The 24,756-nt window shown below is 38.1% G+C and overlaps 5 protein-coding genes across 5 annotated transcripts; 3 read left to right on the top strand and 2 right to left on the bottom strand.

Moving 5' to 3' along the window:
* Positions 1 to 213: 213 nt before the first annotated feature.
* LOC120016456 (protein AUXIN SIGNALING F-BOX 2-like) lies at positions 214 to 3,235 on the top strand. Its single transcript, XM_038869238.1, has 3 exons — positions 214 to 1,186; positions 1,677 to 2,172; positions 2,259 to 3,235. Exons 1-3 carry the CDS (start codon positions 735 to 737, stop codon positions 3,033 to 3,035), a joined length of 1,725 nt encoding a protein of 574 aa, XP_038725166.1. The 5' UTR covers positions 214 to 734; the 3' UTR covers positions 3,036 to 3,235.
* Positions 3,236 to 3,558: 323 nt separating this feature from the next.
* Positions 3,559 to 5,735, bottom strand: LOC120016457 (cysteine-rich and transmembrane domain-containing protein WIH2-like). The gene is made up of 3 exons (XM_038869239.1): positions 5,575 to 5,735; positions 5,193 to 5,451; positions 3,559 to 3,882 (listed from the first exon to the last, which is right to left on the bottom strand). Exons 1-3 carry the CDS (start codon positions 5,693 to 5,695, stop codon positions 3,828 to 3,830), a joined length of 435 nt encoding a protein of 144 aa, XP_038725167.1. The 5' UTR covers positions 5,696 to 5,735; the 3' UTR covers positions 3,559 to 3,827.
* A 3,430-nt stretch (positions 5,736 to 9,165) lies between these two features.
* Positions 9,166 to 11,588, top strand: LOC120017180. The gene is made up of 11 exons (XM_038870311.1): positions 9,166 to 9,367; positions 9,468 to 9,542; positions 9,635 to 9,693; positions 9,789 to 9,924; positions 10,004 to 10,100; positions 10,184 to 10,250; positions 10,329 to 10,427; positions 10,547 to 10,636; positions 10,739 to 10,893; positions 10,980 to 11,081; positions 11,190 to 11,588. The coding sequence occupies exons 1-11, from the start codon at positions 9,166 to 9,168 to the stop codon at positions 11,356 to 11,358; spliced, it is 1,251 nt and encodes a 416-aa protein (XP_038726239.1). The 3' UTR covers positions 11,359 to 11,588.
* A 1,298-nt stretch (positions 11,589 to 12,886) lies between these two features.
* Positions 12,887 to 18,595, top strand: LOC120016064 (acyltransferase-like protein At3g26840, chloroplastic). The gene is made up of 14 exons (XM_038868644.1): positions 12,887 to 13,548; positions 13,939 to 13,990; positions 14,137 to 14,192; positions 14,301 to 14,459; positions 14,837 to 14,941; positions 15,213 to 15,322; positions 15,657 to 15,778; positions 16,206 to 16,314; positions 16,568 to 16,698; positions 16,820 to 17,189; positions 17,359 to 17,472; positions 17,718 to 17,803; positions 17,942 to 18,051; positions 18,180 to 18,595. The coding sequence occupies exons 1-14, from the start codon at positions 13,146 to 13,148 to the stop codon at positions 18,368 to 18,370; spliced, it is 2,118 nt and encodes a 705-aa protein (XP_038724572.1). The 5' UTR covers positions 12,887 to 13,145; the 3' UTR covers positions 18,371 to 18,595.
* A 472-nt stretch (positions 18,596 to 19,067) lies between these two features.
* LOC120016063 lies at positions 19,068 to 24,187 on the bottom strand. Its single transcript, XM_038868642.1, has 6 exons — positions 23,854 to 24,187; positions 21,268 to 23,051; positions 20,890 to 21,144; positions 20,378 to 20,458; positions 19,601 to 20,164; positions 19,068 to 19,330 (listed from the first exon to the last, which is right to left on the bottom strand). Exons 2-6 carry the CDS (start codon positions 22,558 to 22,560, stop codon positions 19,274 to 19,276), a joined length of 2,250 nt encoding a protein of 749 aa, XP_038724570.1. The 5' UTR covers positions 22,561 to 23,051; positions 23,854 to 24,187; the 3' UTR covers positions 19,068 to 19,273.
* Between the last annotated feature and the right edge of the window lie 569 nt (positions 24,188 to 24,756).

Raw genomic sequence — 24,756 nt, 5'->3', positions numbered from 1 at the left:
TGTAATGGAATGGATGAGGCCTGAGGTCTCTCGTCGGTCAGAGAATAATATTATTCTTATCCTCATAGTGGCATTGTGGTAGTTTTCTCATTAACAGGGGCGAAATTGTCTGCTACGATCTATTTAGAAACACACCGTCACAGAGAGAGAGAGACACATGAACGTCTCCATTCAACGCTGGAGATTATCCTCATTAACTATCTCCACTGAAAATAAATAGTCACCGTCAGATTTCGAAACCAACCATGGTTAAGCTTACCCGCTTAACCATGGTTATATCTGCTCAACTCAATAGCTCAGTTTTTCAACCTTCGCAACAGAATAATGTAGCCTCTCCCACCAGAAGAGAGAGAGAGACTGTGTGTTCTGTCATCTGCGAATCGCGATTCCTTCTTCTCTGTAGCATTTTTCTTTTATCCATATCATCATTAGATTTTCGATTTCGTTGATGATTTCCATTTACGGAAGTGCTCAGATCCTCCGATCTACATCAATTTGATCTGTTTTCCCTTTTCTTTTACCACTGCAATCATCACTATTCACTTGCTTGCTTCATTTTCTGGCGCTATCTCCTCCTGTTCAGATCTGATGATTCTGAGTACCACCTGCTGTTAGAAATCAGTCATTCTTGTTGTTTCTGTTCCATGATTGTTTAGATCTGCTATTGCCTAGGCCTCAAACTTCCTTTGATGTTCATGGGGTGGTTTTAGCTTCACCTTCTTGTCAAGAAGAAGATGAACTACTTCCCCTACGAGGTTTTGGAGCACGTTTTTGATTTTGTAACCTCGCATCGAGACCGGAACACTCTGTCTCTGGTTTGCAAGTTGTGGTATAAGATCGAGAGGTGCAGTAGGGAGCGGGTGTTCATTGGGAACTGTTATGCGATTCGTCCGGAGAGGGTGATCTACAGGTTTCCAGGTCTCAAGTCGTTGACCTTGAAGGGGAAGCCGCATTTCGCGGACTTCAACTTGGTCCCACACGATTGGGGAGGATTAGTATATCCATGGATCGAGGCCCTGGCGCGTAGGCGGGTCGGGCTGGAGGAGCTGAGGCTCAAGAGGATGGTTGTCTCTGATGAAAGCCTCGAGCTGCTCTCTCGTTCGTTTCCAAATTTCAAGTCTTTGGTCCTTGTTAGCTGTGAAGGGTTCACCACCGATGGTCTTGCAGCTGTAGCTGCAAATTGTAGGTAAGAAATAAAAACAAAAGGATTTTCTTTTTTTTGTTATATTTGGGCTCTACTAGATTTGTTGATTTAGCTTGTTATACGGCTTTGCATCGCCAGATAAGAAGTTTGCCTAATTTTGTGTTGTCAATGGTTCTGGTATTGAATCTTGGTTGCATTTTAGCTGTTAGTGCTATTCGAAAGGCTCATTATTTGTTGATATTGGCTATATTTAAAACAAACTTCTTCTTTTTTCTCCCCATTAACCTTGTAAACAGTGGCTTCGTAGTAGGATGTTTTTATCATTTCTAAGGCCTCCTCATATGGTTATCACCAATGGTGTTGAACTTGCATTTTTTAAAAAAAATTTCAGCGCTTATTAAAAAAGGCAGGTTTGATTTTGTAGAACTTTGGCTAAAGAAGAAAAGGGCTGGGTGTTATGAACAGTTTGTGTTTTGATTAAGGTGCAAGCTCTATCTTGACGTTTCCTTTTGTGCTTGTTTGTTGAGTTCAGGTTCCTTTCGGAGCTGGACCTGCAAGAAAATGAAGTTGAGGACCACAGAGGCCATTGGCTTAGTTGCTTCCCGGACAGCTGCTCTTCTCTTATCTCATTGAATTTTGCATGCCTCAAGGGAGATATCAATTTAGCTGCACTCGAGAGGCTTGTTGCAAGATCGCCTAACCTCAAGAGTTTGAGGTTAAATCGTGCTGTTCCCACTGACTCTCTACAGCGGATATTAATGCAAGCTCCACAACTGGTAGAATTGGGTGTTGGATCTTATGTACATGATCCTCATTCAGAGACCAATGATAAATTGAAAACTGCTATTTTAAAGTGTCATTCCATTAGGAATTTGTCTGGATTTTTGGAGGTTGCTCCTCACTGCCTGACAACTATTCACCCAATTTGCCCCAACCTGACCTCCCTGAACCTCAGTTATGCTCCTGGAATTCGTGGTGTTGAGCTCATTGGCCTGATTCGCCGCTGCAGTAAACTTCAGCGCTTATGGGTATGACTTTTGAGCTAGTCATACTGAAGTTATACTAACTTTTGCTGACTAAGAAAATAAATAATGTGAGTTAGTAATTTATGCAGATACTGGATCGTATTGGAGACAAGGGACTAGGAGTTGTGGCTTCTACTTGTAAAGAATTGCAGGAATTGAGGGTTTTCCCATCTGATCCTTTTGTTGGGGATGCTTCTGTGACAGAGGAAGGTCTTGTTGCCATATCCATTGGCTGCCCTAAGCTTAATTCATTGCTATACTTCTGCCAGCAGATGACCAATGCAGCCCTGATAACTGTAGCCAAGAACTGCCCCAATTTCACCCGCTTCAGGCTGTGCATCCTTGATCCAACAAAACCAGACGCTGTTACCATGCAACCACTGGATGAAGGTTTTGGGGCAATTGTTCATGCATGCAAGGGTCTCCGGCGGCTGTCCCTCACGGGCCTTCTAACTGACCAAGTTTTCCTCTATATTGGAATGTATGCTGAGCAACTTGAGATGCTTTCTATAGCATTTGCTGGGGACAGCGACAAGGGAATGCAGTATGTATTAAATGGATGTAAGAAACTCAAGAAGTTAGAGATCAGGGACAGCCCCTTTGGTAACATAGCACTTCTAACTGACATGGGAAAGTATGAAACAATGCGATCCCTTTGGATGTCATCCTGCGAAGTTACCATTGGAGGCTGCACAACGCTCGCAAAGAAGATGCCGAGGCTGAACGTGGAGATCATAAGTGAAAATGATCAGATGGAATCATGTGATGATGAAAATCAGAAGGTAGAGAAGATGTACCTGTACCGGACATTGGCGGGGCCCAGGAAAGATGCACCAGACTTTGTGTGGACTGTAGGTTCATCCTAGCCCCTAGGTGTATGGATCTTCTTTCTTCTTGTTATTAAAAATAATAGTTGTATCGTGTTAGGGGCAGGGCAGCTGATTTTTATGGGTTTTCCTAGCTGTTTGCGATTTAGGGGTATGCTACTTGTGTTAAATTTACCCGAGATTTGCTAGTTGTATTCGGGGTTATCATAAATAGAACTTGCGTAGAGTATTATTCGCCATTCTCGAAACTGTGGCACAAGCTCAGCTGGCTGTGGTTGTGCCCACTGAAGAAGCCAGAACCTTCTTGTTCCTTTGAATGGGTCGTGGCGTTATATAGGCAGTTGGAACTAAATTAAACGGTGCCATTGAATGCAGGAGTTCTTACAAAGCTGAAATTAGGGGGCTGAAACTGTAGGAAATGGAACAGATCTTTAACTTTAGGGTACATGGTAAAAAGATGAGCCGCATAAGAAATCCAGCTATAACTAAGCACAAATTTATCCTTGTAACAATTTATCAATGACTCCCAGCGAGCCCCTACTTCCTACAATTATTCCAACAGTCAGAAAAATATAGTATATATTAAGAAGTGTCTTCATCTCATCTGGACAGCGCTCGTTTACACGAAGTAGAAAAGTTTATTAAAAAGCAGCATAAACTATAAATGCATAATCAAATGAGCACAAGACCTATTGAATATTAAGTATTAACAGGAGGGATGTATAATTGTATATAGAACACAAATCACCAGACCCAAAACATGTTTTTTCATCAAAGCCTGCACTCTTACAACACACAGGAGAGATGACAGTACTAAAGTGAGATCCCCATTCATAGAAAGAAGCAGCACTCCTCCAACACGCAACAACAACAAAGTGCTCCCAAACTGCACATTCAGGAAGAAAGTCATCAATTATGCCTTGACAACATGAAAACCAGTTAGACCAAACTTTATAATTGTAAACTACACAAAGCTTAAGGAACGCCCAAGCAGACAAAGCCACTCACAGAGACGGATAAAAACTATATATAATCAAGAATTACCCCTAGTCTAAGATAAATGGTCAGAAACCAAATTCAAAAAACAAATTATAATAGCACAGGGTTAATTAAGCAAATTATCCTGTGCCATTTGTCTCAGTTTGTGATGCTCTCAAGTACTCCTTTAATGTCCATGTCCCCTTTTATCACTTCCATCCACTTGTTTTTGGCATCCCTCCTCTTTTCAGTATCTCATATTTGAATTTATAAACTCTTTACCATTTCGAAAAAGGATTCGGCTTAAGCAGCAAATCCATGAAGGTGGTTCTATATTAGCAGCCATACAACACAAATATAAACCTATCTAACAAATGTGGGTCTTCACAGTGAGTTAATTATTGCCATTGACATTTGGTTACCTGTCTCTTTATTCACCTTGATTTTAAAAGTCAATCGTTCCACATATCAATAAAGAAAATCAGTATCAATTTCTCCACAAAAGAGGCTTCAACCCTCTACCCTCACCCTGAAATGTCTATACGCCCACCAGGCCAATGATTCACCCACATGCATCACCTGCTGTTCCCTGCGGTTAGGTTATACATTCGCTGTTGGGTGGAATTTTCCCTTTTCAATAGACTTTCTTCCACAAAAGCTCATATTTACTCAATACTTTTTTCATCTAAAATAAGAATTTGCTGGTTGATGATGCACTGCGTCAACCATAAAACTAGCAACATGTTATAGGCCTCCCCTTGTAGATGCCTTCCTTCCATATTAATGCAAATAAACTTTCTGTTCAGCTTGGAAACTAAAGTGATAAAGAAAGAGAATTGATTGGAAACTCCACAAGTTTATGAAGTTTCAGTTACACGGCTGAAAACATAAAACAACAATACAAACATATACTTCTACAAAAAAAAAAAAAAAAAAAACTCCAAGAAATTTATTCATATCCATTTAACTGAACACAATGAAAGCGCTACATGGCAGATATCATATGAAACAACCCCATTTGACTCGTATGAAAAACTATAAGAGGATCAAATTTCGGAATAATATCTACCAATAAGTCAAAATAAGGTCTTGAATTTTTGGTTCTCCCATGGAAATATAAAAATTTCAACTTGGATCAAAATCCACCAAACGAAACGACATACCTATCATCATAAAACCGAGAACCAAAAAATTAATAGAGAAAGAGGGAGGACATACCAGCCTTGTAAAAATGAAAAGCAACCAGTACCCTGGTCTTGATACTGGTAATGCTCGCAGTGGTGATGCTGGTATTGCAGCGGTGGTTGTGGTGGTGGAGGAGGATACCCAGCATTGAAATACCCTTGGTAACCTTCATATGGTGGCCGAGAAGGTGGAGGGTAAGTCGGATACCCCGGAGGCGGAGGTGGGTACTCCTCGTACGGACGTGGCGGCGCTGATGGGTATCCCGGCGGAGGAGGATACGCGGATGAATACCCTTTACAAAATTTGACACCGAAAGATCGTTAACATAAAAAATAAAAAATCAGAAATTAGAATCACCCAAAAACTGAATTGAAATCAAGAAACAAAAGGGTATCGAAAGGATATTAGGGTTCACCTGGAGGAGGGTAGGGCTCTTGGGGAACTCTCTGGTAACTCATTCTCTCTCTCTGTACCGTGTTCGTTTCTGCCCTTGATGGAAAATCAATGGGTATGGAGTATGGTCGGATAGAGAACATAAAAATACGCGTTTCATTGGTGGGCCGTTGTCAGCCTTTGGATCCAATCATATCGTAGGTTCGGACCTCAAAAATAAAAAATGCGCCGTTGCCGGGGATCGAACCAGGGTCAACCGCGTGACAGGCGGGACCACTATACTACAACGACAACTTATCTGCACCGGCTCATAGTTATTTATACGACATTTGTTGTTTTTGGCTGGACAAATAATAAAATTGTGGTACAGAAAAGTGAAACTCACGTATCAAGTCTTTCCCATGAATGCGAAGTGTTGCAATTAACAACATCTGGAGTCCAACTCTCATCGGCAAGTTGATAGAATAAATGATAGAAATGAGATGGTGGTGACTGGTGAACAACATATTCAAGGAGTGATGCAAATATTGAGGTGCTTTTTTTGGACAACATAATATTGTATACATTTTGATCATGTTCAAAATTGTCTCCGATTCCAAGAACATCACAGGAGGTAGGGTCAAATCGCACAAGTAATAAAGTGTATGAGTAGAGTATCGTCCCATAAGAAATATATTAACAATTCTATTCAATACCGATTAAAGCTATAACTACACTAAAATGGAAAAGCGAATTGATTTGGTTTGTTCTAAACTAAAGCAAGTAATTAAAAGTAATTAACTAAAGCAATTGAAACAAACACAACCCAAATACAAGTTTAGATCAAGTATGAAAAGCACTAGGGTACTTAATTTCACCTTCCCTTATCTGATTTAACTCTCTTGGTTCATTAATCCCTTAATTATTATCTCTTAATTGATAATTGGTCTCCCTATCCTTTTTAATGCTAACCCCTGTTATTCCTAACATTCAGGTTCAAGAGATAAAGATCCATTAAGATTTGTGGATTAACTGTGTAGCGAAGGCATAGGTCATGCCCCTATATTCTTATGGTTCATACAACATATGATGTCTATGGTGAGAAGCAAATTCTAGATATCTCATTTCGATCTCAATCTAGCTAGGCAACAAATCAATTAGATGGTGGTCAAACACCCAAAAGCATTAAGTATACCTATAGACAATCAAGAAGAGATAGAAATCAAGAAATAAAGAAACAAAGTTTATTGAATCATCAAAGTTAGGTTATATTAAGACCCTAGTAAGAGAATCTAGCCACTCATGGAGTTAAGATACGTCATCAAGCAATTAAAATCAACCATAAAACCAAAGATAAAAGAGGAGAGAAGAAATCTCTTTGTGACCCCTCTTCTTCTCTAAGCTCTAATGGTAGCCTCCAAGGTAGAAAATGAATCTCAGCTCCAAGCATACCCCCAAAACCCTATTTTATGTCATTTTATACTTTCCCAAACTCTTATGTCGTTTCCCTAACAAGTTGAGATCGTTTTGACTAAAAAACACGTGAATTTAGAACTTCTTCGCGAAACTACATGTGTAGGTGAATGGTAATCTGATCAATCGAAAATTGGTTGCGATCAATCAAAAAAGTCTCTGAAAGAAAACTGCAACTTGATTAATTGTTTCTCGATCGATCGGAAATGGATCCCAATTGATCGAGAAAGTCTCTGAAAGGACAAATATCCATTTTTGCCTCTTTTTGGATCCCTTCTTTTCGGTTCATGCCTTCACACCTGAAATGTGCAAATATCAAATACTTATGCAATATCAATCTTCAATTCATTCAAAAAGGCAAGAAAAGGCAAATAAAAGAGTGTTTAATTGTATTTGTATAATGAGCACAACAATTGATGTTGTTGACAGTTCAAGGCCTGCATGGCATGGGCCTGTTAAAGAAGGTTAGTCATCGTCATTTATAAGCCAGGCTGTGCTCCGTCTTAAGAGTAACATGCAAATATATATATATATATATATATATATATATATATTAGTAGCACCCTAGCAGGAAATGGAGGTGGTGTCTTATTTGAGCAGACCTGACACCCAGATCCATAGACCATCACTGCAACTCCTATTTACAATACACTTGACTTGATGCTTTTAATTCTTCTTTCAGAGATTAAAAAAAAATATACTATAATAAATTTGGCACGTAAAAACAAGGCACATGGAGCCTGGAGAGCTCGTAAAAATTGTCAATTCCACCGGGTGGTCGGCTTGTTTGATTATTTTCGTGGCTTTGTTGGGTTCAGACCCGGTTAATGCCATTTTTAATTAGTCAAATAGTTAGCTTTGTTGAGTAATAAATCCATGCGGACCTTGGTCCAAAACAAACGATATCTTAATGTGTTTGGATTTGTGGGTAGTACGAATCAACCCATAATTCAACCCAATTTCTTCAAAGACGAAAGGTATTCATTATTGGTGTTTTTATTGAGAGAACTCTAACAAAGGTTGTGAGTTGGGGTCAGTGATGGGCAGACAATGGACTAGTATCTAGAACGGGCGTGCCATTAAAAAAAGAAAGAAAAGAAGGCGAGAAACCCTCTTGTTAGAGAATTGCAAGGCTATGAAAGATTGCTCCCTAGCTTTTGTGTGAGGATGTGTAGATGGAATGATAAGATCCCACATCGAGGGGAATGAGGAATGAACGACAATAGATAAGGAGAATTCATATCCTAATTCATTAAGATCGGTTTTTTTTTAAGTCTAAGAGATGACGTTGGGCATGAATGAACAAATTCGTGTGCACTTAGGTCCATGGCAAGAAATATAATAACGTGTTTAGGTTTATAGGCGCCGGAAAATCTATCCAAAGTTGAACCTAACTTCTCTTTAAAGCTAAAGATGTATTGATACGACCCCCACATTCAGCGTATTTTTGCATTAGTGGAGTTGAAGGGTCCACTGATCAATCTGAACCCCACTTTTGAGATTTCACACGTATGATAACCAACCAGAGGCCACCACTTGTCAACTACAAGGGCCACGTGCTCTCTCTTCTCGTTCAGCGTATCCCATCAAGTCCAAGTTGAAAGTAGTAGGAGTATTTGATTAAATCACAATTTACCTTTTGGAGTAATTAACATTGAACCCAAACAAAACAATTATACCATCTTTGGACTTTCTACAAGCAACAGCAGCATTGATGAGGACCTGGAAAATCACAATTTGATACGAGAGATTAAATAAAAAAATTCCATAAAAGTATTACTCCATGGATTGTAGTGAGAACCGAGAAGGGCTCCTTCAACAACGCCATCCACTTGTTCTTCTCCATGTGACTTTCCTTCTCGGTTCCTGAGCTGCTTCCTATTTCAGATTCTCTCTCCCTCAAATATATCATCATCAACATTTCTCTAACTCTCCCTCCATCAAGTTTCCCTTTCTTCGCCCCACTCCAAACAACCCTCTTTTCTCTCCTCTTCTCTGTCCTCTCTTTGCCATTCAAGCAACTCTCAATCTACTCTTTCAGCTACTCTCCTGTTTTTATTACTACACTTCAGTCTTTCTCCAAAAAATGTGGAGCTAATGGTGTGCTGTGAACTAACTGGGTAGCTTATGATCATGTTCGAGTGTGAAATAAAGAGAGAAAATGGGGTGCACTTCTTCGGTGTACGCAATAGGGAGAAGGAAGAACAAGCCAATCATACCCGAAGTTGTAGTGTTCGTTCCTTCTATGCGGATTCCCTCACATTCTGATCTTCAAAGGTCGATTAAAGGACTTGTTCCCTGCGATCTTGCCTGTAGATTGGCTTGTCTTCGCAACCACATTGGTTTGGTGGCAGATGACACTGGTCTGATCTTAACAAACATGCACCTTATGGACTTTCTTCCCTCATTCTGGGTTTTGTTTGGCTTCTCTGAAAATGTCTCGCATACTTTTTGTCTTTGCAGGTGGATCGGCTATTGCTGAACTGAGACGGGCACTAGAGGAGTACTTGCCACTTCTGATTGGGCTAACCAGAAAAGGTTTTTTTTTTTATTGAATATTGTAATCTCTCAGGTGTTTGAGCATTTGTGTATGTGAATATCTTTGTTGAGTTTGTGAGCATTTCTTGCAGAAAATGGTCTTGAAGACTTGGTGGAATTCAAGTGGAAAAGTGCACAAGGTGGAAAACAAGTAAGGCACTATCAAATACTATCGCTCTCTCTCTCCGCATAGCATTTGAAAATACTGTAAGTCTTGTTTAACTGTGTTTTTAATTCTATGAACAGGACATCCCTGTGGCAAACTCCTGGTTTGAATTACTTTCTGTTCTTCACATGATGGCAATGCTGACATTGACAGAGGCTAACTCCTTGATGATCCCAAACGATTACTCTGGCAATGGTATAAGGGTTGTATCTTCTGGTAAGACTGGGTCATAGAGCATGCAGTGCATTAGAAATTTGGCAACGTGGAACTTTTTGTTAATCTCTTGAATCTGCAGATTGCAAGAGAGAAGCTGTTGATTTACTGCTTAAAGCATCAGGTTACTTGGAGTTCTGCTTCAGGGATGTATTGCCTCAAATACCAACGGATATTAGGTATGTAAGTCAAAGACGCATGAGTTTAAGGATCCTTGGACACTTCCAAGTTAATTATTTTTGAGTGATCATATGATATCCAGGAAAGGATTGTCAAAAGATTTGCAAGGTGGCATATTGGAGGCCATCTCTATTCAAGTATTAGGCCAGGTGCTTCTCCAAATCTGGAACATGGGTGTTGTAATATCTTTATTCTGGACTAATTTGATCTTTTAATGACTAACGCAGGGAACTGAAATTCAGCTTGGGTTAGCAGTTGAAAGCCAAAAGGCTAGTTTATCAGTGAAGAGGAGATTGGCGTGTGAACAATTGATCTATTTTAGTCAGGTCTGTCTATGCTTATGTTCTGATCTTTTCATTTGTGACAGTTCAATGAGCTCCCACGGTATCTTTTCCTAGCTAGGCTTGGATTCTGACTGTAACATTTCATTTGTCTTCTTGATCAGGCTTATCACTGCCTGTCTGGATGTGACACCAGTCATGGCTATGGAAAGAAGCTTCTCTGCTTCATCAAATGGAAATTCCTTGAAGCAAAGGTTTCTGGCACAATTCAATCTGGATAATTCTCACTTCTTCTATTCCATTCAATGAATTTTTTCTGATGTAGCTAATTAATTTATGGTAAACAATCTCACCAGGCAGCAGCTTACTACTACCACGGTTTGATTCTAGACAAAGGCAATGAACCTGTAGGTCATGTTAGCGCCATGTGTTGTTTTCTTGCCGCAGAAGAACTGTTGACAGAGAGCAAGAGAGCCTGCTTAAGCTTTTGCCTTGCAACTCCTGTGACCAGGTTTGTTTGTACTCTAGTCGTCTTCTTAATTCTCATCATTTCCTTTCTTTCCATCAAATCACCATTTCTGTACGTGTTGTGTCAAGGGCACCTGCACCTTGGGGATCTATGAAGCATTTAAATAAAAAAATTCCAGAAGTTGCATCAAGGAAATCTCAGATGTATGGCTACCTCCTCGAAGAAGACAAGTAAGGGTTTTCCAAGTCAATCCCTGTCTTCAATCCATTTCTTTTGATTCCAATACAGAAACTATATATATATATATGTAAAATTTACAACTTTGCTTATTAATTCAGGGGACTCCAAGCATTGCCGGACCTGCCGGATTTCCAACTATCTCTGAGTCCCGATGATTATGAATTGCCTGAAATTGATCCTGCATGGGATACTGAAAAGTGGGAACTACCAAGCCATGCCCTAAAACAGCACCTCAAAGATGGTGAAGACGAGATCGCAACAGAATGACATATATATTGTTTGAAGCGTCCAAAAACCACAGAGGACACAAGGTCTACATTTGAATGCCTTTCATCATTATGAATTTCTGATATTATGCAGTACTCGTGAGATTCTTAATTATGCAGTACGTGCATTCAAACTCTTGATGCATAAATTATGCAATGATTAGATATATTAAACAGAAGAGGCTGTCTGTTTTTACAGTAAATCACTCGGAAAGTGTTTTTACATGTTGATCAATGGCTTGAATGCTGATTCTTAAGCACACAAGTGGAAGTGGTTTAAAACTTTAATGAGTGAGGTATGTCCTGAGCAATCTTAAACAAACAACTAGTCTCAAGGATTCTGATTAGGGGGAGAAAATCAAGAAATATTCCAAGTGAGCTTCAAGTTACTTTCATTAACTCCTTCCGTCTCTGAGATGATTTGTTGTGTGATCCAATGATTTATAATTTATAAATGGATTGAGTTCCCAATTGGGGACGGCAAAGGAAAAGAAAAGAAAGGAAAGGAAAAGAAAAGGTTAGGTTGATCCATCAAAGGATTGTCGACTGTGGAGTGTGGTTACGTAAAGGAAGAGACGAGAGAGAATCGGCAAGTTCAATCTTATTCTTGGGTCATCATGACTTGTAAACCATTCTCTTCTCTTCTCTTCTATTCTCTTGGTCACAATTTGTAAACGACAAATCAATAGTGTTTTTTTTTTTGTAGTTGTCTTAATTGATTGTGTTTGTTTTATGATGAATGTCATTGCCAATTGCCACAACCACTAGTATTTTAGTAGTATTTACGTGTTTCTTTGTTTCACGTCTTAACACGACATAAGCAGACATCGATATAGGTTTTCAAAGATGACTAGTCTAAACCTTTTAATAGAAGAGAGATTATATGTGTGATGTGTATAAATAATATTTTTAATACAAGCACATAATTAAAATCCTTAATTAACAAAATCTTTACTTATATATATATTTTCAATAAATAACATCGAAATCACTAAAAGAGAAGAAAAAAAAAAGGTCAAGAAACATGATAATAATAATAAATGAAATGAATGGGAGAACAGGAGACGCTGGTGATCAACAGCACCACAGTGAGAAATTAATCATTCTATTGTTGACCAAATTTGGTATTCAAAAAAAACTGCACGCTCAATCCCTTCATTCATTCTATCTAATCTCATTTCAAGTATAAAACTAGGTAGATACACCAATTTTAGCTCTTATTCTTTAACCATTTTCTATTTTTATTATTATTAAACTTGTAATCCAATTCCTTTATTTCGTATTATCACATTAATTACTCCTCTATTCTGTTCAATTTTTTTTTAAAAAAAAAATCAAGATTTAGAAAAATTCCAAAACTTGATTTTCCGAATTAGTTCCACAAACAAAAAGAGAAGGTCCTATATTCATTGAATTTTGTTAACAAGATAAATAATAATATATAAATAAATAAATAAAACTAGTAAAAGTAAAACGCCGCTTTGAGAAAATTCCAACAAATAAGAGGAGTATTAAAACTTTGTCTGAAGTGAACTCCGCCATTCAGCCTCCGCCAACGGTCATTGTTCTCCACCCTTCTTTATTGGAACATTTTTTTCTCTCCATAATAATTACTAATTTTATATAATCTTGTCTTTGAATCACGTCCCTCAATGAGTGAATGGACAATTAATTATGTATAAAGCAAGCGAGGTAGCCTTCAAATCTCCGAAGACCGCCATACTCAGCTAACTACACACTTCCCACAGAGAGATACGAGGAGGACAGAGTAAGAGACGTTCACGTCACATGGCGGCCACCGGTGCTTCTATCTTCGCCGCTGGATTATCCTCCCGATTCCACCGGGACATCACTACTCGCCGATTTTCCGTCTCGACGGAGCAGCATACCATCACTATTTCTTCTGTTCCAACAACGTCTACGGTCACGACAGGGACGAATATTTCCAATCACAGGGGTTTCGACAAGAGCCGAGAAGTAGGACAACCTGCGAAGATACACAAGTGGAGCTTGAGTTTACTCGAGGAGAGCGAGGATTTGGAAATGAAGACGAGGAAGAGCTTCAGAGATTACTTTCAGGAGGCCAGCGATTTGGTCAGATCGGACGGTGGTGATGGACAGCCGAGATGGTTCTCTCCGTTGGATTGTGGGCCTCCCGGCGTCAACTCTCCGCTGCTGCTTTATTTGCCTGGTTAGTGCCTTTTTTTTCCCCAAAAATTTTAATAATTTATTTTGTATCTTTTCAACCTTTTGAGTGGATCTGTTCAGAGGAAAAGTGGGTTATGATTTGTCAACAAAGTGGACTGGTGGAGTAAAAAGTTTCATGATGGTCTTTAGTCTTTACCCTTTACCTTACTGTGGACACATTTGCTTTGAGTGCTTAGACAACACATCTAATGAATGTAATGTAATATAATCTAATGTAAATCATATTGACTGCAATCAAAATTTCACATTATGCTTTAAAGGACATTAAATTAAAGTTCCTTAAATGGCTGAACTAAATTGTTCCTTCAACCCTTGTCTTTTATTTATACTTCTTATTTAATTGTATTTTCTTCTATTTTCCTTTCTTTTGCAGGTCTTGTTGGTGTTGGGTTAGGACTTATAAGGCATCATCATAGGCTTGGAAAGTAAGAATTTAAGCATTAAGAGTTATATAACTTTCCAGTCTTTAAAATGATTTTCTTGATGGCGAAGATGTATTTATATTTTGTATGATGCCATACTGAAGTGGTCAAAATAAGGCCTAATCCTCTATTTTTTATGTTGTATGAAGGATTTTTGATGTATGGTGCCTGCATATTCCACTCAAGGATCGAACATCTTTCCATGGTCCTTTGTTATTCCTTTCTCTCAATCTTCAATTTAGGCGTCCAAACTTTGATTATGAAATTTTTTTTGTAATTTAGTATATTATTGAACTGTACTTTCTTTGTTCAGACCTAGTGAAGCAGGTTGAAACAAGGGTAAGGTCAGAGAGCAGCCGTTCACCAGATAGACCTATATATCTTGTTGGAGAGTCTTTTGGAGCATGCCTTGCACTGGCTGTTGCAGCTCGTAATCCTGATATTGATCTTGTTCTGATTTTAGTAAACCCAGGTGAGAAGGTCATTTTTTATAAAATAAAATCCCTGCTACTTTTATATTTCAATGTTTTTAAAGATTTTGGATTGTTACATAATCACAACTTCGTTGATATAAACAGTTTTCTTTTAATTGATCAATGATGGGATCCCATGCAGGATCAATAACTGTTTGGACTCTTATTGAAATTCTAGAAAGAGATGAATTTTTCAATGCTTTAAGCAAAATAAACAAGAAGGTTTTGTTCATACATTCCGATGCCATGAATTCTAGGTAGATGTGCTGAAATTGTTTCAGTTTTCAAATAGTTTTTCTAACCTCTTTTCTAGTTCGGAACAAATATATGTTTTCAGTTACTGCACACGATATCTAATTAAAGTTTAATGGTGCAGCTACATCTTTCAACAAGTCATATCTGCAAACTCTAATACCCTTGCTGGAACTCATACCCAACCAATTCCCTCTTGACCTCCCTAATGTGCTGAACTCAATAACAGGTTTTTCTTCCTTGTTTGTTGAGTTTTCGTTCTCAATCTTTTCTAGTTGCTTGAGATTCTTATATATATATATATATATATATATATATATATATATATATATATATTGCTCAGAGCTTACAGCATCATAGGTTTCCTTGTTCATTAGTGCTTGACAATCACCCTGTTTTCATTAAGATACAGCAATGCTAAAATGAATTTGAATAGAAATTTCACGTAGTGATCCAATTTCAGGAAAATTGACATCAGTTATTGAATTGTATGCATTTAGGTGATCCTTTGTGGACGGTGATGGACAGTGTAGTAAAAGGACTTCCTCTGCAACAATTAGTTGGAGAAAAACTATCACAGGACATGTTTGCAATATCATCTTATCTCTCTGTAAGGTTACAACAAACGATTGTATGAAGGAATTGTTAAAAGTGTTTAAGTTCTGTCTGAAGATTAGTGAGATATCTATAACTGGAAATCATTTCTCACTTTTTCTGCCTGTTATGAATGCCATCATTTGGATTTGTGTGAAAGTTTGGAAAATTTCTATTCTGGCAGAGAACTTAAGGCAACCCTCATCCTTTATCCAGGCTTGGGACCAGCTAGGACACAAACTTGTTAGAAATATGATCTATTATAATTTCCTTATCATTCTGAGATTCTTGTGACTGTTTTATTCTTTTGATGCTTGAAGGTATAAAAGTCTGAATTGTCATTGTCACAGGTTGTGGCTGATGTCTTACCTAAAGAAACACTTCTCTGGAAGTTAAAGATGCTTAAATCAAGTTCTGCATTTGTCACTTCACAGCTCCATGCTGTGGAAGCCCAAACACTAATACTTTCCAGGTATAATCTGGTCTATATCAATAATTGCTTGGATACTAAAGTTTGATGACTATATACATATGTGAATGGATGAATTCCATCAATACTTCTTGATTAACTAAATGATCCACAATACTCACGTAACAGCTGAATTACATCCAACTTAATATGCAGTTTTTGATAGCTAGAAACCTTGCATGTTTTAAATATCACCAGACTACCAATGTCGAAGATACATTGAGTGATAATAAAGAAGATTTCGATACTGTGCATAACAGCAATTAGAGAAAAACTGTCATGTTCTTAGGTAATCTGAAGTTAAATGTCAGGAAGAGAGTCGTATACATTGGGTTTATATGGTCTATGTCTATATATAATAGTACTTTCCCTCCTTTGTCAGCGATTCTTCAGAAATTGATGGTTGGTTGTGTCTCCATTTGTTTTCTAGCGGAAGGGATGAGTTGTTACCAAGTGAAGAGGAAGGTGTAAGACTTCGTCGTGCGCTCCCAAAATGTGAGATTCGTAGGTTTAATGAGAAGGGGCATTTCCTACTCTGGGTAAGATACCATCTCTGGCTTTGTGTCTGTTGCTTTCTTCATGTTTATATGTAACTGTTGTGCAAAGCTGAAATTGCAAGCAGTCATATTTTCAGCTATATAAGCTGGGCTGTGCACTCTCTCTCTCTCAGACACACACACAAACACGTGTTTTTTTTATTCTAACTTGAAAATAAAAAAAAGAAAAACTCAAGCCTCATATTGCAAGCTTTTTCTGGTTTATATATTTGGCAACTCTGCCTGGGTCTTGCAGGAAGATGATGTAGATTTGGTAACTGTCATAAAGGGTGCCAACTTTTATCGCCGTGGAAAAGTTATGGACTGTGCTTCTGATTACTTACCGCCAACACCTTTGGAATTCAAAAATATTTACGAATCAAACAGGCATGCATATCTTTATCTTTTAAAGAAGTTACAGATACCATTATGATTTTAATTGGAAGAGAGAGAGAGTGATTGGACTTGTTATGAATGAATTACTGTCCCTTATGTATGATGTTTTTAGATTTATTACGGGTGTCACTAGCCCTGTGATGTTTTCGACCTTACAAAATGGAGAAATTGTGAGAGGCCTTGCTGGAATTCCTTCAGAGGGGCCAGTCATATTGGTTGGCTATCACATGCTATTGGGATTTGAATTGTTTCCATTGGTATCCGAGTTTTTGCTGGAAAGGAATATTATACTGCGAGGGATAGCGCATCCAATGTTGTTTAAGAAACTAAAGGAGGGCCCGTTTCCTGAATCGCAACAATTCGACACAATGAGAATAATGGGTGCAGTTCCTGTCTCAGGAATGAACATGCATAAACTTCTGTCTTCAAAATCACACGTACTCTTGTATCCAGGAGGCGTGCGTGAGGCTCTTCATCGGAAGGCAAGTTTAAGTTTATTGATAGCTACATCTTGGCTTTTCAACAATTAGAATTTAGCACAAGAACCATTTTGTTCAGAAATAGAAGCACAACCATTAGTGTGATCCACTTATGCTCAATTATGCCCATCAGTAATAGTTTTCATCTTACTCAAAATTCCTTACTTTCCAGGGTGAAGAATACAAATTATTTTGGCCAGAGCAGTCAGAGTTTGTCAGGATGGCAGCTAAATTCGGAGCCAAAATTATACCTTTTGGAGTTGTTGGAGAAGATGATATTGGTGAGGTAAGTAAGGCATACGACTTAAGCTTCTCTACTTTATCTGCTCATAATTTGACTACGAATGACATTATCTGTTCACACCTATGTTCTTATGTGACAAAATTTTGTAATTTCAAACATGAGACCTGTACCGAGTTCATGGTTCCTGTATGTTTGAATCACATTCTCTGTTCACTACTGTTTTTCTTTTTCCTAACGCCAACTGATTTTTGAATATATATATATATATATATATTATTTTTTTTCAGCTAATTCTCGATTACGATGACCAAAAGAAGATTCCTTTTCTAAGGGATCTAAATAATCAAATATTAGAGGAGGTTGTGAGATTAAGGTGGGTTGAGTTTACGTTTTGATAACCTTGCTTCATTATATCCACTCTTTTACCCGTACCCCTAGTTTCGAGTTTTGTTTTTCTTATCTATTTCTATCTTCAATCTTTGATATGGATATGAATATGAATATATGATAGGGTTGATGTGAATGGTGAAGTCGCAAACCAAGAAATATGCCTTCCCGGAGTGGTGCCAAAACTTCCTGGCCGGTTCTATTTTTATTTTGGGAAACCGATTGAAACAGAAGGTACTAGTCATTGGACAAGAATCTTGATCAATTTAGTTTGTTTGTTTGTAATTTGTTAAAATTGATTGACAGCATTTGTTAGCATGTGTTAATATAATATATATATATATATATGTATAAATATATAGGTAGGAAGGAATTATTAAGAGACAGAGAGAAAGCTCAGGAGGTATACTTGCAAGTGAAGTCAGAGGTAGAATGTTGTCTTGCATATCTAAGGGAGAAAAGAGAGAGTGATCCTTATAGAAGTTTACCAAGCAGGATGATTTATCAAGCAACCCATGGCCTTGATTCTGAAATCCCAACATTTGAAATATAATCTAATCTTCTTCTTCAAGGCTTGAAATGAAAAGTTGTTAGAGATAATATGTTTGCTGCTTGTTCAAGTCTTGGTCTCCTACACAGAAAGAAAGCAAATGGTTCAAGTAATGCTCATGCCATACATGCTTTCTCTGAAAGGAAGGATTGGTATGGTAGAGGAGGAGGACTAGTATAAAGATGAGATCTTCATTCATCTAATATTTTATTGGATTGTATCTCTCAATCTCTCTCTCTCTCTCTCTCTTTTATTTATTTATTTTTTTTATTTTTGTAAGTCGTAGGTTGTCAACTTAGTTATAAGTAGAACTTGAATGTTTGTTTCATGGTAATACAAGCAAAGCAATTTCAAAATTTCAATTATGGCACAACTCTCGTGGTCCAATAATCGGACAAGTTTTACTAACAACTAATTCCTTGAGCTCGTATATATTTAACTGGGCCGATCTAAGCACCGCATTTTTCGCAATTTACCCAACTCGGCCCAAGGATAACCTTGCTTTGCGCCTAGTCTACCCATTGAATTTGAAGGCCTGGGCTGGAAGACAAAACAATTACACTCCTATTCAGATGGGCCGGAAAGATCCAGCTTTACGGCCCACCACTATTATTCTACATAACTAATAGTATGACTTTGACCTCTGTTTTCCCTAAATAGAACAAGAAACGACGACAATTGACAATGAATCTGAAGGGAATTGCAGCAGCAAATTCAAAATGCATTTTATCTTCCAGTGCAAACCCCCGAGTGAAACAATACGTAACCCATCAAATCAAATCAAATCAAATCAAAATTATTGATAAAGGCTGTACAATTTTGATAATTTCGTTCGAGATGAGATGACCATCAAGAAACAATGTGATGAAGCCCGCCCGTATGTGTGTATGTACATAAAATCTCATCTCAGTTGCTGATGTTGAAATATCTCGGATCTTCAGGGAAATGGTACTCCACATTCAACTGCCAATCACACCCAAATAAATAAAATGTTAGCTCTGCCTCCACTTCATAAAACACAGGACAACACTCACCTCGTATACAGCTTATGTAAATCTCAACTCAAGCATGAAATGGAATGAATTTCCAGACATCATTTCTTTACATAGACTTTGTAAAGAAAATAAACTGTCTTTACATGTCATGTGAATACAGACATGCAGGAGCACAGGACTTTGTAGGCACAATGACTCAAGTTACAAATTGCATCAACTCTGGGAAATAGTCACATACCTTGCCCTCATCAGCATCCGAATGGCGTTGAGGGAAAACAACCCTCAACTCATTGTATAAGTAGAACCGACGTTCTGCCCCCATTTCCATATCTTGTTTTTCTGGTGTGGATAAGGGATCAGATTTACATCTCCCAACTGACCTGGAACACTTCTTACGAGGGGGGCATAGGAAACGAAGATGAAGAGCATAACGCAGGGCACCGGCACCACTTGTATTTCCATTGACTTTTGAGCAGTTATGCACAGATTTCTTTCCAGTTTCAACGCATGATTTGTTGCTGGTGCATACTTTCCCACCAGATGTCTCACATTCGGAGTCATTACATTCGTTTTCAAGAATACTTGAAGGGACATCTACCTTCCCCATATTTGGGAAATTGTCAGATGAATCTATTTTATCTAGTGAATCCACAAAATCAGAGAATTCGGTTCTTTTAACTTTGCATTTCCGGTCAGTAGATTTCACCATATTTACAGGACGACCATTCCCTGAGAGCTCTTGTTTCAACTCTGGAGTACTTTGGAGAGGAGAAGCCAGGGTGACCTTTTGGCGCATAAATGTCTACTTTGATTTCAACAGCAATGAAACAGGACAAAGCAAATGAAGTAGGAGTCAATCTATTCATCAACATTAAAAAACAGATGACAATTCTTCTGCATCATATATTTCCTCAAATATCAATTTCGTATATTATACCATATTGAAGTCAAAGCACTAATCAAATTGATAAACCAGATACACTGACCGAAATAATGTAAAATATCTTCATCTTACTTTGGTACCAGCCGGCATGTCGCTCAGATCATAGTTGCAGAGAAAAGTGTGAAGGGGTGTCTTCTCCGGGTTACTGAGAACCTAAAGAAACAAGACAATTGAACTCTTAAGTAACAGGCTATTTTACATCATAATTTCCCCAATATATCAACTGAAAGCTATGCCAAAAGTAGAACATGCAAATACAACTTAAGAATCACTGAAAACAACAATTACATGTTACATAACAGCAACCATGAAGAGGATCTCCACTAGAGGAAAAGAATTAAGTCAATTCAAATCATAAACTATCCCTGTTATCCAATCTGACCATACTAGTTCTCACACACAGCTTGCTTTATCTACATAAGGATTCTAAAAATTTATTGGCTAACCCAATGTTCTGGTGCCAGTATCCTGTCTTTCCCTTGAAGCAGTTGACAATAGCTAGTCTAACCATACTAGTTCAGAAGCCAATGTATTTCGTTATTACAGTCAGAACTACCAATAAGCATTTAGATAGAAGAAAGTACCAATTGTATGCGCCCTTTGATAGGAATGCGAAAGCGGCTCTTGACAAGTTGCAAATCGTCGTTGCTTTCTGAAATTCTTTTCAACTTTTGGTCTTTCCATATGTTTGAAGATGAATTTCCTGCAAGGTCCATGGATGCAAAATACAGTAAACAGCAGTCACCATCCACACTAGCTACTGAAAATGGAAGCTTCTGAGACTGTGGCGAGAAATTCCCTCCAGTGATGCTTAAGACAGCAAGAAAACCATCAATTCTCTGCACGTATGAGACATCCACACACAGACACAGTATACCAACATCAGATGTATGGTCAAAGCAATATCCAATATCAAAATGATAAATAAACACCAAATTACTATAGCAAAATAAGATTATTACCCGGCTCTGTTTCCCCGAAAAAAATCGTCCAGATAACAGTGACTCCTCAAATGAACCAACCAAGGACCTCCTAACAGGTAGTCCACTCAAGCTTCTAATGAACCTCCTGCATGAGGATGGGGCAGATTCTTGGCAAAAAGGCCAATTGATGCCAACACTGCTTTCCAGGGAATATGGAAGAAACTCTTTCTGCAAGAGATCAATCTCTTCAAATGATCGGCTTGTGACACTGAACTCTGATTCTTCAGAGGGAAATAGAATGCCCAATTCAGGTCTGTCAAGTGACTGTATAATGCGCTTCGAGTTTGAGCGGCAATCTTCTACCTGGCCTATGACATTTCTAAATCCAATTGCAGTTTTTATACTCTCAGGGAACTTTGGACCAAGAGGAGACAAAGAAAGAGGGGGTGAGATTGTCTTCGTAGAGGAAATGGATATCGCACCACTTCTGGATCTTACATTACTTGATTCTCCGAATTTTTCAAGTTCACTTGACTTTAGACAACTATTAGGTGGTTGAGGGTCTCTGTTTTCTAGCAAAGGCCCATCAGTCAAGAAAGTAGACGCATTCCTGCTGTGATCGTAAAGAATATCACTCTGTTCCAAGCAACTATATAAGGACCAAGATGATGCAGTGTATTGGAACTTGCTGCCAACATTTGCTTTCTTAAAGTCTTGTACCCCAGAAACATTGACATTATTAGCCCTATGGAAACTTGGCGCAAAATTGCTGCAGCTTATGTCCAGAGGATCACCATTGAACTTCTCCAGAGAAAGCATACTATTCAGAGGTGACAATAATCGCTTCCTGGCTAGTGATCCACTGGATTCAGTTTCACTAACTGATATGCCAACCATAGACGAGCAATTAACAGAATCAGCAGAAACTTCTGCAAGTTCACTACCAAAAGAACTGGCTCCAAGCGACTCAAAACCCACTATCCTTGAAGCAGGACTCTGGATATTTCGTCCGCTCATAGGGTTAAAGGGACTACATTTATCCACAGACCCAATTTTCGACACATGAACGTTGGAGTTTACATCCATTGCCCCTCCAAATCTAAGCGAATCATCTGAAAACCTTCCATTCCCCAATGATGTCTTCCTCTGGAAATCTCCAATGGAAGAACACATAGTATCCCCAGCAGTGCTCATATCCCCACCAGCAATACCATCCAAATCATAGGTGCTTACACTGGCAGCAAATTGCAGTGGACTTTGCAAATAGGAGCACAATGAAGCAGATGCAACTTCCTCGGCATTAGTATCCGATGGAACTTGTGGCAAACCCATTATGAAATTTTATAGCAACTTATATACAAAGCTGAATGAATTTTCTACTAACACCCCCTTATATAGCCAGTGTTTTCTCTCTCTTTTTCTTTTCTTTTTATGACTAATGCAATAACTTCACCCCAATTGATGTAACCAATAGATATGATCTTCACCAAAAAGGCATGTGAAATTCAAGCTTGTTAACAATCTAGTCGTTGTTATCCCAAATCAAATAACAATAATTCTACTATTACCTCAACAAGTAGCAAGCCTGTGATTTCTGCGTAAGGTAATTTCTTAATCTAAAAATAAACGGGTACTATGCATCTACGAAAGGCATCCATATTTCAGCAGCGATAATATTCTGATCAGACTGCATAGGTATATAAAATGACGGGTGCAAACTAGCTATACAACAATAATGGGTAGCACAGATTTTCTGCCCTCCATGCGAGCAAGTGATGAAGCACATAGAAATCATGGTTCCCAGAAAGAATCAACACTTTTGCCTGACAAATAAAAGGGGAAGATAAAGAAAACACTATCAGCGTTCAGCCTGAAAGAATAAATCTGAGTATCAGAAAGTCTCTTCAACTTCAACTGAGCCTTTGGAATCCTTCAAGCCTCTGACTTGATTCATCTATAGTTCTATACTTCATTAACTTCCAAGCATTTAGCAAACAACCATGACACTTTCATCATCAATCAGCATAAATGACGCTGACCAACTGATAAATTTATGCATATATAAAATAAAATAAGCTAGACTTTACTTTGAAAAGATATCATCAGCACAAATCCGCAATCAAGTGATCAGGATAAGACAATGCAATACCGTAGGACCTTCCCATGACATCCTTCATTAAATCTCCAGGAACAAATTCATTTTTTAAAAGCCCTATTCCAAATTAAGAACAAGCAAAAGTAAAGTACCTCAAAACCAATACAATCCGTGATCAACCGTCGATGCTATATCCGTTCAATTATGTCAAGAGTAAACCTACAACCTAGAATGGAGCGGAAGTGTATAAAACATTCCGTGAAACAATCAAACACTACAAACGCAGAGAAACCTTAACAAGCTTGCTTGCACGGCACCCCTTCACCAGTTATAAGGAACGTTTACTTTCCAAAATTCGACATTTTCTCCATAGATAACAAGTATACCAACTCAGATAATCATCAAGAAAAATCCAAACATCAACCAAAATCAGAACTCAAACAAGGAACTTGATCTCCAATATTATCATGAGCACAAACCAAACCCAAAAAAAACCACACAAAAAAAAAGTTTCCGATTATTACACGCACCAATTGTATTCATCAAGGAAGCCGGCAGATGATTCATTCCCAACAATCTGCCATGTAACTTCAACATAAACCCAGATCACCCAATCAATCAAAAGAGCAAATAAATCAAATGAGAAGCGCAGACAACAAAAAAGAAAAGAAAAGAAAGGGATTTGATGGTTTGTTTTGTTATTCTTGTTCTTTGAAAGCAAGGGAGGACGAGGATGAGGTTGAGGAGGTGGAGGTGGAGGTGGAGGTGGTGGTGGGCTTGAGGTTGTATGTGTGTTTGGCTTCCATTGTGGTGTTTATAATCCCAAAACAGCGGCATCATCACCCAACCCTTTGGCCTTTGGATGCTTGAATTTTCTTGGCTGTAATTTTTAAATTAATCCCACCAGTTTTTCCTTTCTTTTTAACCCCTTGTACTTTCTGTATTTTTTTTTCACTTCTTACTGTTTTTCTAGAAATAAAATATTAACGTAAAAGAACACTTCCTTCCTAGTTCCTCCCTCCATTGCTCCTGTTTGTTCTCTTTTTATATATATATATATATTTACATTGGTTTTTATATACTATCCAAATCTCTTTCTTTTTTTTTCTTTTTTTTTTATCTCTTGGAAAGAGAACCATTGAATATTTTATTGTACGGACAAAATTGATTCCCATGTCTCTTGTTCTTCAGTAGCTTTTCGGAATACTGTGCAAATGTTTGTGGAATTATTTGCATAGAATTGAGAGTTTAGAGAAGAGTTAATGAAATGATTTCATCATCTCTCTTGCTTTTGGTCTTCGACGATTACACCAAATAGAGATGCATCGCTACATTCCTTCTAGCCAAGAAGCTATCCATTGTGAATATCTAATACTTAATTTATCAAGAAAGTATCATCTCAAGTACTCTAAAATTATCTCATTGTAGATGCT

This window comes from Tripterygium wilfordii, chromosome 15, assembly GCF_013401445.1.
Source record: "Tripterygium wilfordii isolate XIE 37 chromosome 15, ASM1340144v1, whole genome shotgun sequence".
Classification (NCBI taxonomy): Eukaryota; Viridiplantae; Streptophyta; class Magnoliopsida; order Celastrales; family Celastraceae; genus Tripterygium; species Tripterygium wilfordii.
Note: the sequence above shows the minus strand (reverse complement) of the source record. Positions and strands in the feature narration are given on the sequence as shown.